Source organism: Cydia amplana, chromosome 1 (assembly GCF_948474715.1).
Source record: "Cydia amplana chromosome 1, ilCydAmpl1.1, whole genome shotgun sequence".
NCBI classification, from domain to species: Eukaryota; Metazoa; Arthropoda; class Insecta; order Lepidoptera; family Tortricidae; genus Cydia; species Cydia amplana.
The window spans coordinates 26,867,956-26,881,982 of NC_086069.1; the positions used below are offsets into that span (position 1 = coordinate 26,867,956).

Sequence of the window (14,027 nt, forward strand, 5' to 3'; positions counted from 1 at the left end):
ACTACCTATTTACGAAGTTTGAAGTAAATAAAATTTGAACCCTATAATAAACTTTCAACCCCTTTTTAACCATTTTAGGGGATGAATTTTTAAAAACGCTGAAATTACTTTTCTTGTATTCTAATAATATGCCTCTGTACAAAGATTCAAGCCCGTTCTCACAAAAATGTTTGAACTCCATACAAACTTTCAACCCCTTTTTCACCACCTTGAGATATAAATTTTCAAAAACGCTGAATTTTTTTTTTCGTTTTAAAATAATACCTTTTTATGAAGTTTCAAGTTCCTAGCTTAAAATAAAATTTGTACCCTGTACAAACTTTCAACCCCTTTTTAAACCTGTTAGGGGATGAATTTTACAAAACGCTGAAATTACTTGTATTATCTTCTAATAATATCCCCAAATACAAAGATTCAAGTTCCGCGCTCTAAAAAATTTTTGATATCCATACAAACTTTCAACCCCTTTTTCGTCACCTTAGGGGATGAATTTTCAAAAACACTGAAATTAGTTTTCTTGTGTTTAAATTTAATATCTTTTTGCAAATTTTCAAGTTCCTACCTTAAAATAAAATTTGCACCCCAAGACGAACTTTCATCCCCTTTTTAAATCCCTTAGGGGTTTGAACTTCCAAAAACGTTGCAATTACTTTATTTTGTAATCGGCTATTATGCCTTTCTAAGAAGTTTCAAAGCATTTGTTATGGATTCAAACTTTTAACCCCTTTTTAACCCTGTTAGGGGATGAATTTTACAAAACGCTGAAATTACTTTTCCTGTCTTTTAATAATATCCCCAAATACAAAGATTCAAGTCCCGCGTTCGAAAAAATGTTTGACATCCATACTAACTTTCAACCCCTTCTTTACCACTTTACGGGATGAATTTTCAAAAACGCAGAAATTTGTTTTCTTGTATTTTAATAATATATCTTTTTACGAACTTTCAAGTACCTAGCTTAAAATAAAATTTGAACCACATACAAACTTTCAACCTCTTTTTAACCCTGTTAGGGGATGAATTTTACAAAACGCTGAAATTACTTTTCTTGTCTTTTAATAATATCCCCAAATACAAAGATTCAAGTCCCCGCGCTCGAAAAAATGTTTGATATCCATACAAACTTTCAACCCTTTTTTCACCACCTTAGGGGATGAACTTTCAAAAACGCTGAAATTAGTTTTCTTGCATTTTAATAATATATCTTTTTACGAACTTTCAAGTACCTAGCTTAAAATAAAATTTGAACCACATACAAACTTTCAACCTCTTTTTAACCCTGTTAGAGGATGAATTTTACAAAACGCTGAAATTACTTTTCCTGTCTTTTAATAATATCCCCAAATACAAAGATTCCAGTCCCGCGCTCGAAAAAATGTTTGATATCCATACAAACTTTCAACCCTTTTTTCACCACCTTAAGGGATGAATTTTCAAAAACGCTGAAATTAGTTTTCTTGTATTTTAATAATATATCTTTTTACGAACTTTTAAGTACCTAGCTTAAAATAAAATTTGAACCACATACAAACTTTCAACCTCTTTTTAACCCTGTTAGGGGATGAATTTTACAAAAGGCTGAAATTACTTTTCTTGTCTTTTAATAATATCCCCAAATACAAAGATTCAAGTCCCGCGCTCGAAAAAATGTTTGATATCCATACAAACTTTCAACCCTTTTTTCACCACCTTAGGGGATGAATTTTCAAAACCGCTGAAATTAGTTTTCTTGTATTTAAATTTAATATCTATTTGCAAAGTTTCAAGTTCCTAGCTTAAAATGAAATTTGCACCCCAAGACGAACTTTCATCCCCTTTTTAACCCCCTTAGGGGTTGGATTTCCAAAAACGTCGCAATTACTTTATTTTGTAATCGGCTATTATGCCTTTCTAAGAAGTTTCAAAGCATTTGTAATGGATTCAAACTTTCAACCCCTTTTTATCCCTTTTAGGGGATGAATTTTACAAAACGCTGAAATTACTTTTCTTGTCTTTTAATAATATCCCCAAATACAAAGATTCAAGTCCCCGCGCTCGAAAAAATGTTTGATATCCATACAAACTTTCAACCCTTTTTTCACCACCTTAGGGGATGAACTTTCAAAAACGCTGAAATTAGTTTTCTTGTATTTTAATAATATATCTTTTTACGAACTTTTAAGTACCTAGCTTAAAATAAAATTTGAACCACATACAAACTTTCAACCTCTTTTTAACCCTGTTAGGGGATGAATTTTACAAAAGGCTGAAATTACTTTTCTTGTCTTTTAATAATATCCCCAAATACAAAGATTCAAGTCCCGCGCTCGAAAAAATGTTTGATATCCATACAAACTTTCAACCCTTTTTTCACCACCTTAGGGGATGAATTTTCAAAACCGCTGAAATTAGTTTTCTTGTATTTAAATTTAATATCTATTTGCAAAGTTTCAAGTTCCTAGCTTAAAATGAAATTTGCACCCCAAGACGAACTTTCATCCCCTTTTTAACCCCCTTAGGGGTTGGATTTCCAAAAACGTCGCAATTACTTTATTTTGTAATCGGCTATTATGCCTTTCTAAGAAGTTTCAAAGCATTTGTAATGGATTCAAACTTTCAACCCCTTTTTATCCCTTTTAGGGGATGAATTTTCAAAAACGCTGAAATTACTTTTCTTGTATTCTAATAATATCTCCATATACAAAGTTTCAAGTCCCGCAATCAAAAAAATTTTTCTTCTCCATACAAACTTTCAACCCCTTTTTCACCACCTTGGGGGATGAATTTTCAAAAACGCTGAAATTAGTTTTCTTGTTTTTTAATATAATACATTTTTACAAAGTTTTAAATTCCTAGCTTAAAATAAAACTTGTACCCCATACAACCTTTCATCCCCTTTTTAACCCCCTTAGGGGTTGAATTTTTCAAAATCGCTTCTTATCTCTTGTACACTTTATAAATGCAACCTAGTGTGCAAATTTCAACTTTCTAGCTTTTGTAGTTTCGGCTCTGCGTTGATGAATCAGTCAGTCAGTCAGTCAGTCAGTCAGTCAGTCAGGACACTTGCATTTATATATATAGATAGATAGATTTTGACACATCAGTTACTTGCAATTAAGTAATTATTTTAGGCACAGCACAGGTGCTTGTAACTTATGCCTCGTTGTTTAATTACTTCAGAAACTCACTTGTTGAGATACCTAATACACGACACGGAATAATTAAAATACGTGTAGGTATTTAATTTAACTTAACATACCTGATGGCGTCTTATTTATGCTGGCGGGCCCTTGTTTCATAAAGAAGCAAGCCTTCATTGCTTTATGAAGTTAACGGTGGTTAAAGTAAATTTAATTAAAATGCGCAAGTGAAAACACGCGCTAAATGGAAACCAGCTGTACGAAAAACTTTGTTTCTAAAGTTAAATCCTATTTTAGAACTGTTCTATTCAACAAAAACATAGAGGCCTGCGCTCAATTGTTAAGTAAATTGTAGACCAATAAACTTTAACAAACGCTCCCTAATACAATATCGGAGTTCTTAAAACAAAGCTTTTCAACTGTAATAATATTTTGACTTTAAAATTCCGAATACAAAGGGTGATTATGATTACAATGCCACTGACAAATATCGGGCCGGCCGGCCTTCTTCCGTTTACGTTTGCGTGCGCTCATCTGATGTTGTCATAACAATCGAGCCAGTTTTGAGATTCTCCGAATGTTGAATGTGTGCTTAAGATGTTTCTTCTTCTTTTATAATGGATGGCGCATTTATTACGAGTAAACATCAGGGTCCGAGTGGCTGATAAACGATTTCCGTTCTTCGGCTCGTCGCTGCTAGCTGTTCACAATAAGCTGCTTTCCATCAGACAAGGGTCCTTATGCTTCAACTGCAATAAGATCCTTTTTATCTGAAATTCCAACAGAAATTCTGATAGAATGTTCCTTATTGCACATGCAGCATAAGTCTTCTCTGAAGACTCTCTGAAAGAAAGTGTATGTATTTAATAGATTCGATTAGATTCGATTTAGTTCTACAGACGATCAAATATATCGTCACTGACGTCAGAGGTATTATTTCTGATACTGTCATTCTAATACTGCAACCAGTCATTAAGTTATCAGATCGCAGTCGCAGCATAAGAAATAGGTACCTAAGTAACATAAAAAAGGTTGGTACTTTATTGTGAGGCGATACGCTTGGAAGAATTTAACGTGAACATCAGGCCAACACGGCTTGGACGACTCGCACACATGTCACGTACTTCTAGACGCACGAGCGGACATCAAACAATTCTGTTTGTATTTAATGACCGTGAAGCATCCGTCCAAATTTTAGTGTTCTTTCTTCCGTGCGAGGCTTTCTATCGTTTACCGCGAAAGTGAAATGTTTTACTGTATTAGAAAGCCTTGGAAACCTTATTAGCGGGGAACATATGGGCGGCGGTCGTGCATGCTCGAGCCCTGGGTGATTCACAACGCTTATCGCCCCACTCAACCAGTAAAGTGTGATATTCCATTAAGGGCTTTCGAAACCGTAAGCACACTCACTTTTTTATTTAGGATTTTCTTGTCATAGACACAAGCTCATTAGCTCTCTAAAAAGTTCAATAAAATTATAACAAGTCATCTGTTATAGAGGTAAGGACCATCGGTAATTACTAATTACGAATCAATCACATACCTACTCTTTTCAAAAATTATAGAGATAATTGAGAGACATATACATATGCCACAGGTGTTCAGTTGGGGGTAAAACAAGTATCTAAATATTCTTATATACTGTACTTTCTATTTAATAGGTAACTGTATCTAACTAACGGTGGTTGCAGAGGATCAGAACTTCTCATAATTCTGGGTAGAATCAATAAAATATCCTAATCTTTAAACAAATAGTACTTACCTACCTACATACTTACTTTTTTTATTAATTTCTCTATTTCCGCTACCCAAAGGTTGTCTGGAAAAGATCGCTCTTTAGCGATAAGAGCGCCAGTTGTCTGCCTCTGTCTTTAATCAAATGTTTTTTTCTTAAGTTATATATTTTACTGAGTTGTGCCAATATAGAATATTCTGCCGTATTCGAATTTCAAGATATTCACAAGAGACGACACGTACTAGATCCATTCTAGATACGTTATAGTTTAGATATCAACTAGTCCTCTTTTGCAGCGCAATTCGGGCAACCAATGTCACTTTTCCGTTAGATAGAGTTAGATATCTATTAGATGTGAATTGGATCTCTAAGTCATATCCTGTGGAAATCGTTCAAGAGTATCTCCAGAATCGCGCAAATGTCAAATTTGACAGGTTAGATCTTAAACATATCGTTTTCGTATCTAGGTGATATCTAATAAATGTCTATTTCAAAATCCGAATCGGGCCCATTCTCTATATCTATCTACATAGTAGAGGGTATGTATCGGGGTCAAATAATACTAGCTTCAAGCTCTAAGCTGAGGCAACTGTGTTACTCGTATTTGCTAAGCCAGGTGTGTGTTGGCAGATGACGGCGTCAAAAAACGTCGCGAGCGTGCGGGCCGCGTGCCGCCGCCTGGCGGCTGACGGTGACGACGCAGCCGCCCGCCGGCTGCTGCCGTTCGCTAATTATTTACTCATTATGAAGCCCTTTGTTCCTGACACGGTTCAGCGTTATCAGCGCGGAATTAAAATCGCGGTTTGAGCCGCGAAAACAAAGTTGTTTGCATATTATCAGAGGGGAAATGCGCGCTGTGTCTTACCTGTAATGCTTAGCTTCGCTTATTTGGTTTAGTATAGGAAGGAAGATATGCAATACGAATATTTTGGACAAATAAGGCGAACTGGGTGTATAGACAAGATGCGAATCGTTAACGCTCCGTAGCGATCGAAACGAAACTGAGCGCTAAGCGCTGGTGGTCTAGGGGTAAGAACATGCGACTTTCAATCCGGAGGTCGTAGGTTCAAACCCCGGCTCGTACCAATGAGTTTACCTTACTTAGAACTTATGTACCTACGAAGTATCATCTGATATATACCAGTTGCTTTTCGGTGAAGGAAAACAACGTGAGGAAACCGGGCTAATCCCAATAAGGTCTAGTTTCCCCTCCGGGTTGGAAGGTCAGATGGCAGTCACTTTTGTAAAAACTAGTGCCTACGTCAATTATTGGGATTAGTTGTCAAGCGGACTCGGCTCCCGTGAGCCGTGGCAAAATGCCGGGATAAAGCGAGGAAGAAGAGAGCGAACGAAACGCAACTGTCTCTGTCGCACTAATTAACGGTTTGTACTTTTTGTACGAGTATTTGTGTAGATACATTTCGATGCCTGATAGTCCTGATACATTTGTTTCGTAATAATAATAACACCATTATTAAGAATCGAACATTTGTATCCTTTATAACATTTTACACTTCACTAGAGTCGGACCAAAAATAGTCTGCAGCGGATTTGATAGCCCACGCAGTGCAAGTATTGTTTATACGTCATAATTTCATAGAAGTTTGACGTTTAAAATAACACTTGCACTGCGTGAGCTATCAAATGCGCTGCAGACTTTTCTTGGTCTGACTCTACTTGCTTTTTTAGTACACGGAGGTAAGGAGTATTGATATAAATAAACCAATTAAATTAACATATCCCTAGTCGAAGCGCTCTACCTGCTCTACCCACGCAATTGCTGAGTTCAACAGGCGTAGAAGCAAGGAGGCGTAATCTCGTTATCAATGACACTTGATTGGCCACTATTCAGGATTGAGTGCATCGGGCCATGGTGCTAGGTATGTACTATCACGGATTCCAGGCGGCCGTGCCCGAGCTTGTGGTTAACCAAGCGTCTCACTAGTCCACTAATCATGGCTCTACATATCGTCGACCGACAAATCTACCTAGGTATATGTTATGCTTCAAGCCATTGATAACATAAGCACGGTACGGGTGTCCTATTCATAACATGAATTAAATACTTGTTGGAACACGCTACGTGATTTTACGAAGTTGAGCGGTTTATTTTTTTTACGCAAAACGTGATTCCGACTATTACGAATATCCATTAATTTTTATGAATGAAAATGCGCTTAAACGCCACATCCTGTTATATTGTTTGGGATACCTGCGACGGTCCCCGGCTTGGCTATTTATAATTAGTCGTCTACCTGGCCTGTCCCGACGTGATCTCAACAAATAGTTTAGAATTCTATAACAATTGAAGCGGTTTGGCGGCGAGGCGCATTGAATGCACCGCCCCACCACCGCTCAGGTATTTGTGAATGAACGTGACGGGCTGGCGCAGGGGACCGCTCGGCCGCGGCCACTCTCAGGTAGAAAATTACACTTTTGGAATTCTTTCAACACTCGGCTGTTGCGGAGCTACTCGGCGCGCTGGGCCGCGAAGCCGCAGCGCGGGGCGCGGGGGCGCCGCGCGCATGCGTTGCGTTCTTTTTACACAGACGATCCCTCTCTCCCTCAGTTGATTTACAGCCGCCGCGGATGCGTGCCGTGTCGTCATGTGTCCCTCACCAACTTTTTCGAGTAGTGACGTGATACGGTATACGAACCTAGTGATGAAGTACATTCGGTGCGATTGACTCGAGAGGATATTGTGCACACGATATCCCGGAACACTGATCGGAGGAAATGCAGTGAAAGTGACAATTAGCCGTAAATTGGATAAATATGAAAATGAGGTGGTTTATAGTGACAGTGAATGTTGTGATGTGGAAAACTGTATTAGCCGGCATCGCGCCCGCCGGGTCGTGCCCCGCGGTGTGCGAGTGCAAGTGGAAGGGTGGCAAGCAGACGGTGGAGTGCGTGGACCGCGCGCTCATCACGGTGCCGCAGCCCGTGGACCCGGCGACGCAGGTGCTGGACCTGTCGGGCAACAACCTGCAGATCCTGCCGCAGGACGCCTTCGCGCGCACCGGCCTCGTCAACCTGCAGCGGATCTACCTCCGCAGCTGCAGCATCGGCCAAATACACGACCGAGCTTTCAAAGGCCTAACTAACCTAGTTGAATTAGATCTCTCTCATAATCTACTCACTCAAATACCTTCCAATAGCTTCAGGGACGCCCCGTTCCTTAGAGATCTTACAATAGCTCAAAACCCAATCTTAAAAGTTCATTCTGAGTCATTAAGTAATTTGGGAAGTGTCGTGAAGCTCGATTTGTCAAAATGTGATATAAGAGAAATAGCTCCCGATTCATTTAGAAATCTGAAATCATTGGAGTCGTTAAAACTGAACAATAACAAATTGAGAGAGTTACCGCTCACTTCCTTAGAAAAACTAGAAAAATTAAGAGCAATAGATCTGTCAGATAACCATTGGACGTGCGACTGTCGGCTCCGCGAGCTAAAGCTTTGGCTAGGGAAGCGGAAACTCCTTTCAACGCCGAGTTGTTCCGCGCCGACCAGGCTCGCTAATCGGCCCTTTTCGGAGCTAGCCATCGAAGAGTTCGCCTGCAAGCCGGAAATATTGCCTGTCAGTCGACATGTCATGGCGGACGCCGGGGGAAACGCCACTATCACATGCAAGACGGAAGCCGTGCCGAGCGCTAACATTAACTGGTATTGGAATGGCCGCTTACTCCAAAACGGAAGTCATTTCAACTCTCACCAAAAAACGTACATCTTCGAGGAAGGTGATGCAAAAAAGAAATCGATGTTAGTATTAACAAATCTACAAGTCTCCGAGCCTATCGAGTTTTACTGCGTCGCTACTAATAACGGTGGCAATGCGGAAGCCAATTTTACATTGCATATCAGTCAGAGCAGTTTACAAACAACCCTGGGAAGCGCTCAAATTGCGAGTCTCGGCGCAGCATTATTCATACTTATTGTTATAGTTTCATTGGGACTATTAATTACATTTGTACGATTTCGTCCACCACCCGCGTGCGAAAGCAAAACGCCTAACACACTGGACAGAGTGGTGTCGGGTAACGAAGTGCATCCGGCAGTGGCCGACAGGCCGCATGGTGCGGTGCTAGTGAACAGGCAAGAGACTATGAATTACAATGACCCCAAATGTAACCCGGTGCTGAAACCTCCAAGAGTGAGCGATATCCCTTACACCACTAATCATTACGAAGGCAGAGGGAGTCTCGTGACCGCCGGCGGACCGGTAGTGGTCTCACCGACAGCTTCAGCCGGTATCGATCCCGATCTTATCAACGGCACGAGGCCGGACAGTGCCACTCGACCGGGGAGTGGCGAGTACGCACGCGAGGGTTCCGACTCCTTATACCCGTCTGGCCTCTGGGATCAAATGAAAATGACGCAAGCTAGCAATCTAGCTCGGGCGGTGAGCTCAGCGATTCCGGCGTACTACAACGACCGGACGCCTATAATCGAGAACTGCAGCGTTAATGGGTCCCAGGAGGAGCTGGGGTACATGAGTCGGACGTTCCCGCGGTCACACGCGGCGACGGCGACGACGACGGCGCCGGCGGCGGCGGGCGACGCGCCGTACCCGGCGGACTACGGGCTGCCGGTGGCGGGCGCGGGCACGGGCGCGGCGGGCGCGCGCACGCTGCGCGTGTGGCAGCGCGCGCCGCCCGTGCTGCCGCCGGTCCTCAAGAGGGTCCTCACCATCACGCGACCCTCGTCGGAGGAGAGCTTTCAGGATGGCTGTGCCACTGATGTATAGATTTTATAAATATTGCAATGTTACATATCTACGATTTAAGTGAAGAGACGACAGAATTGTAAATTCATACGTAAATTAAGAATGGTATGTATTAACTATACCTAAATAGGCCTTAGTGTAATATTTTTTGTATGATATAACTTATTTATATAGATAGATAAGTATTTGGAAAGTTACTTTGGGTCCCGACGTAGGATCCGCGACTGATTAGTTGAAGGATGAATCTAAGTGTAATATATTATTAACGTGATATGGAATGGTATTGACTATGATCGCCAAATAATTAAATAATATTAAATTTCTTCGTTGTTGAGTCGAAGCCCGGTGAAGTTGCATAAAACAGTATAATATATGTGTAAGTAACACACAGACATTATTATTATTATCCAAAGATGTTGAACTTCTGTCAAGATTAATGTAAAAATAATGTTATTACACGATGAATGTTGTTCGATGTACGATAATAATTATATGTGTATTTTTTGTTGAAAAGAATAAAAATACTAACTGGAAATAATAAACAGGGCGACTGTCAAACAATTTTTTTGTTTCATTAAGCACCTTAACAGTAAGTACAATGTTCGGTTTGGATTGTTGAACAATAGTTAACTATAATACACTTAATAGAGAATTCAGACAAGTCATGGTAACCGCCTTATCTGACTCGGCCTGATTTTAATTTTAATAAACGTCAAAAATTTGATATCGATACGATCTGGATCGGATCTGTCAGTGTCAAAAGTGACGTTTCTTCAAAGCAAAACATAAAACAGTCAAAGAAAAACGCCATTTTTGGCACTGACAGATCCGATCCATATCGTATCGATATAAATTTTTTGACGTTTATTAAAATTAGAATCACGCCTCAAAACTCATTTTTATGTTTATAATTTTATTAAATTTTCTCCAAAATTATCTTAATTAAATCTAGAGGTCATACCTATGTTAACCGCCATTTAAATATTCTCGTCACGTCATTTTATTCCCACGGTGGATATTGTGTATTTTCTCTGTAGGTACCTATTATGTTTCCATATTTCTTTTATATTGATTAAGACAGGTTAGGTTTAATTAATAATGATCTGGCCGATAGAAATTTGGTAAAATGAATAGACTCAGTGAAATAATTGTGGTACATCGAGGTAGGTGGCACGATTATATCACAAGTTTTATAGGTCAATCAAATAGGGGTAAACATTCTCAAATTATAATATTTATTTATTAGGTTATTTAATTACGTCAAGGATTTTACGTAGGTATAATAATATAATGGTAATTAACGTACGGTATACGTACTTAATATTATTATATTTCTTAGAATTTATTTCAATCGGTCTGTTCTATTAATATGTAGTTATTTTGATTATTTTTCGCTAAGTAACATATTTTTTTATTTATACGGGACATATGTGGGTCCGAAAAAGATAAAAAAAATGACTTGCACATAAAAATAAATGCCGTAATATAATAAAATTTTATGAATTGAGTTCCAGTAATTTATAGTAGTCAAATATAATTAAATTTGACAAGCTGGACATGGAAGGATTTTGTTAAAAAACACATTTGAATTTATTTTGGTTTGTTCCTGGTTCGTCGTATTCCTGTTTCGTCGTATTCCTTTTTCGTCGGATTCCTGATTCGTCGTATTCTTGTTTCGTGTGAATTATATACATATTGTATAATTAAATATGTCGTGCAGTAAACCAGTATTTACTACCTAAATATGAAGATTTAATGTGATCACCAGTGATCGTACTTTTTCTAGCATTTTTAGCACATTTCGACGAATCAGGAATTCGACGAAACAGGAATACGACAAACCAGGATCAAACCTTTATTTTGGGGTTGGGATGTTTTTATGTTTGTACAATTTCCGTTGAGTACACTACGAGTTGATCTGTTAGAATAACGATAAATTGACTAGTTAACTTGTGTTATTACCATAAATTGGGCTATTACGGTAATTACAGATCTGATCATAAATTAAGCCCAGTAGAGCCACTTCCATTTAATTTCTGATGACACCAGTCACTGACGTCACTGTAGTTTGTGATTGATACAACATTTTAATATGTTTGTTTATTCATAAATTCTGTTTTATAAGTTATTACTTATTATTTTTCTGGTTTATAACATAAATATTATTTTGTGGCGTGATTTAAATATCGCATTTATGGTTTGATTAAAATTTGATAATGAATTGCTTAAAAAAACATTAATATAGGTATAATTTTCCTGTTCAACTTTTTTTCCATCGAACATTACCTACCTACAAGGTACCTACAAGTTAATAATAAAAATTGGTGAATCTTATAACTTCTCTATTTGCATTTTCCGGAAAGCTAACCGGGTGAGAAATAAGAGTCAAACCAAAGTTGGGGATGTATGAAAAATAAAAAGATCAAAATGGCATATTCAGCTGGCCAGTGGAGATGAGAATTGGAACAATCAGATATCCGAGACGTTCCCAAGGGGATGCAAAAAGAATAGCGGTCCACAATTCAAGAGGGATGATGATATTCGCCACGTTGCTGGAGCGGGCACAGTAGTCAGGATAGAAATTAGCGGATATGTTGTAGGAGGCCTTCACAAATTGACATACATAGGTACATACATGCAATAGATTGATTACACTTGAGTACTAAAAGAACCAGAAAACTCATTACTGATAAGCAGAGATCGGACAAATTTGCGACATTGCTCGCAATAATGTGGACAAGACTCCGAAATTGATTAAATAATTAATCAGATAGCTGAGTTTCGTGTTTCCCGGTAGGCCCTTGGTAAACAAACCGCCTTGATGCATCAATGTCATATTTTATTGTCTGTGAAAACTTGTCAAAAAACCGTTCAAGGCACAGTATGTAAAAGTTACTCTATTGCTTACGATGGGGGCTAGTGCTGCACTCTGGCAGCAGAACATGGCAGTAATATACCCTATTGACAGTTGTCACAAAAAATATCTCCTCCTTCCTTATAACTTTTGAGAAAAATGTCTGTGAAATTCGGACAGACGGACATGACGCAAGTTATAAGGGTTGTTATGTTATTTTTGCAAAGGATTCCTAATAAAGAGGTACCAACAAAAGTAAGTACATATCAACTCTTTTATAGATGTACATATATATGTAGCTAACTATGTAGTAGCTTTGGGAGTATTATTTTATATAAAATAATACTCCCAAAGCTCTCTCTTTGGAGATCTGTCAAACGAGTGCGAACGTGTGATATTGGCAAGATGGCGGAACACATTTTCCCCTCATAGAAAGCCTGCTTCTATTGTCTTAGATCTAGCTTTGTTACCATAATTGAAGCAAGCGAGAAACTAGACTGTTATATATTTATTTAGTGCAAGTAAACTTATGTAAACTGTAAACATGGCGGTCTCCTTAAGGGTAGGGGGAGGGTAACTGACAGCAATTATGGCATCTTTACCTTCCTTGTGTTTACTGCAAACTTCAAATGAAGTCAATTTTTCTGAGAGTACCTAGCGGTTGTATATTTTAATATGCTCATACGTTCTGTGATTACATAATAGGTACGTGGTGTTGTAGGTACCGCAAATATAACCAACTTTTGTAAGATTTAATAAATTTAATCACGTACTGACCGAAGCTCTGCTTGTAAAGTATTCATTGTGGCGTTATTTTGAGGGACATGCTTTTTTAATGTTATAGGCGAGACTCCATTTTTTAAATATTCCATTTTATTTATTTCTAAAAATAATCAGTTAATATATGTAAACACATCTGTTAAATACATATCGAATGTGTGCCACATAAACATAACGTTTGATATGTGCTAAATATTTTAATCGTCAGTTACATGTCAAAGAAAGCAACCTTTAATATATTTTGTAGCAATTAACATATTTATATTTACAGAAAAAATACTTATACGAAGGAAAGAATTTGTATACGCACATGGGTTGACGTTGAAATTTGGCCTAGATTCCATAATATATAACCGTTGTAAACAATAACATGGCAGACGTTTATTTTTTCCTTATACCAAGTTTTACATCATTCCGGGCACGAAAGTGGATGAAAATCGAATTGCAAGATTAAATTAGGTACTTACGTATGTGTAATATTTAAAACCTTCGCGTTTTGAACACATATTAACTCACATTTATTTATTTAAACGTCGGTAAATAAAGGTAATTGAATAAATTTCTTACGTATGTAGTCACTGACTCTTTTATAGGCATGCGAAGTATTTACCGGGTGTATGTATTTTCAACGTTTGGCCTTATTTCACGGGTTAAATGTGATAAGTCATACCATACTTAAATACATATACATACTTTTATTATAGGACTTTTTGGTTATTCCTATAATAAAAGTAAAAAATGGGCTACCAAGTTCCCGAGATCTGTTCAACAAGAATGTTGAAAACTACTTAAAACACATAGGTATTTTCTTTCG

General features: G+C 38.2%; 1 protein-coding gene across 1 annotated transcript; it reads left to right on the plus strand.

Annotated features, from left to right (window-relative positions):
- Positions 1–7,219: 7,219 nt before the first annotated feature.
- LOC134650952 (leucine-rich repeat-containing protein 24) lies at positions 7,220–10,138 on the plus strand. The gene has a single exon (XM_063505913.1). The coding sequence runs from the start codon at positions 7,630–7,632 to the stop codon at positions 9,598–9,600; it is 1,971 nt and encodes a 656-aa protein (XP_063361983.1). The 5' UTR covers positions 7,220–7,629; the 3' UTR covers positions 9,601–10,138.
- The last annotated feature ends 3,889 nt before the right edge of the window (positions 10,139–14,027 follow it).

What these genes read in the sequence shown, in the direction of transcription:
- LOC134650952 (XM_063505913.1), top strand. Translation starts at nt 7,630, where the DNA reads ATGAAAATGAGGTGGTTTATAGTGACAGTGAATGTTGTGATGTGGAAA.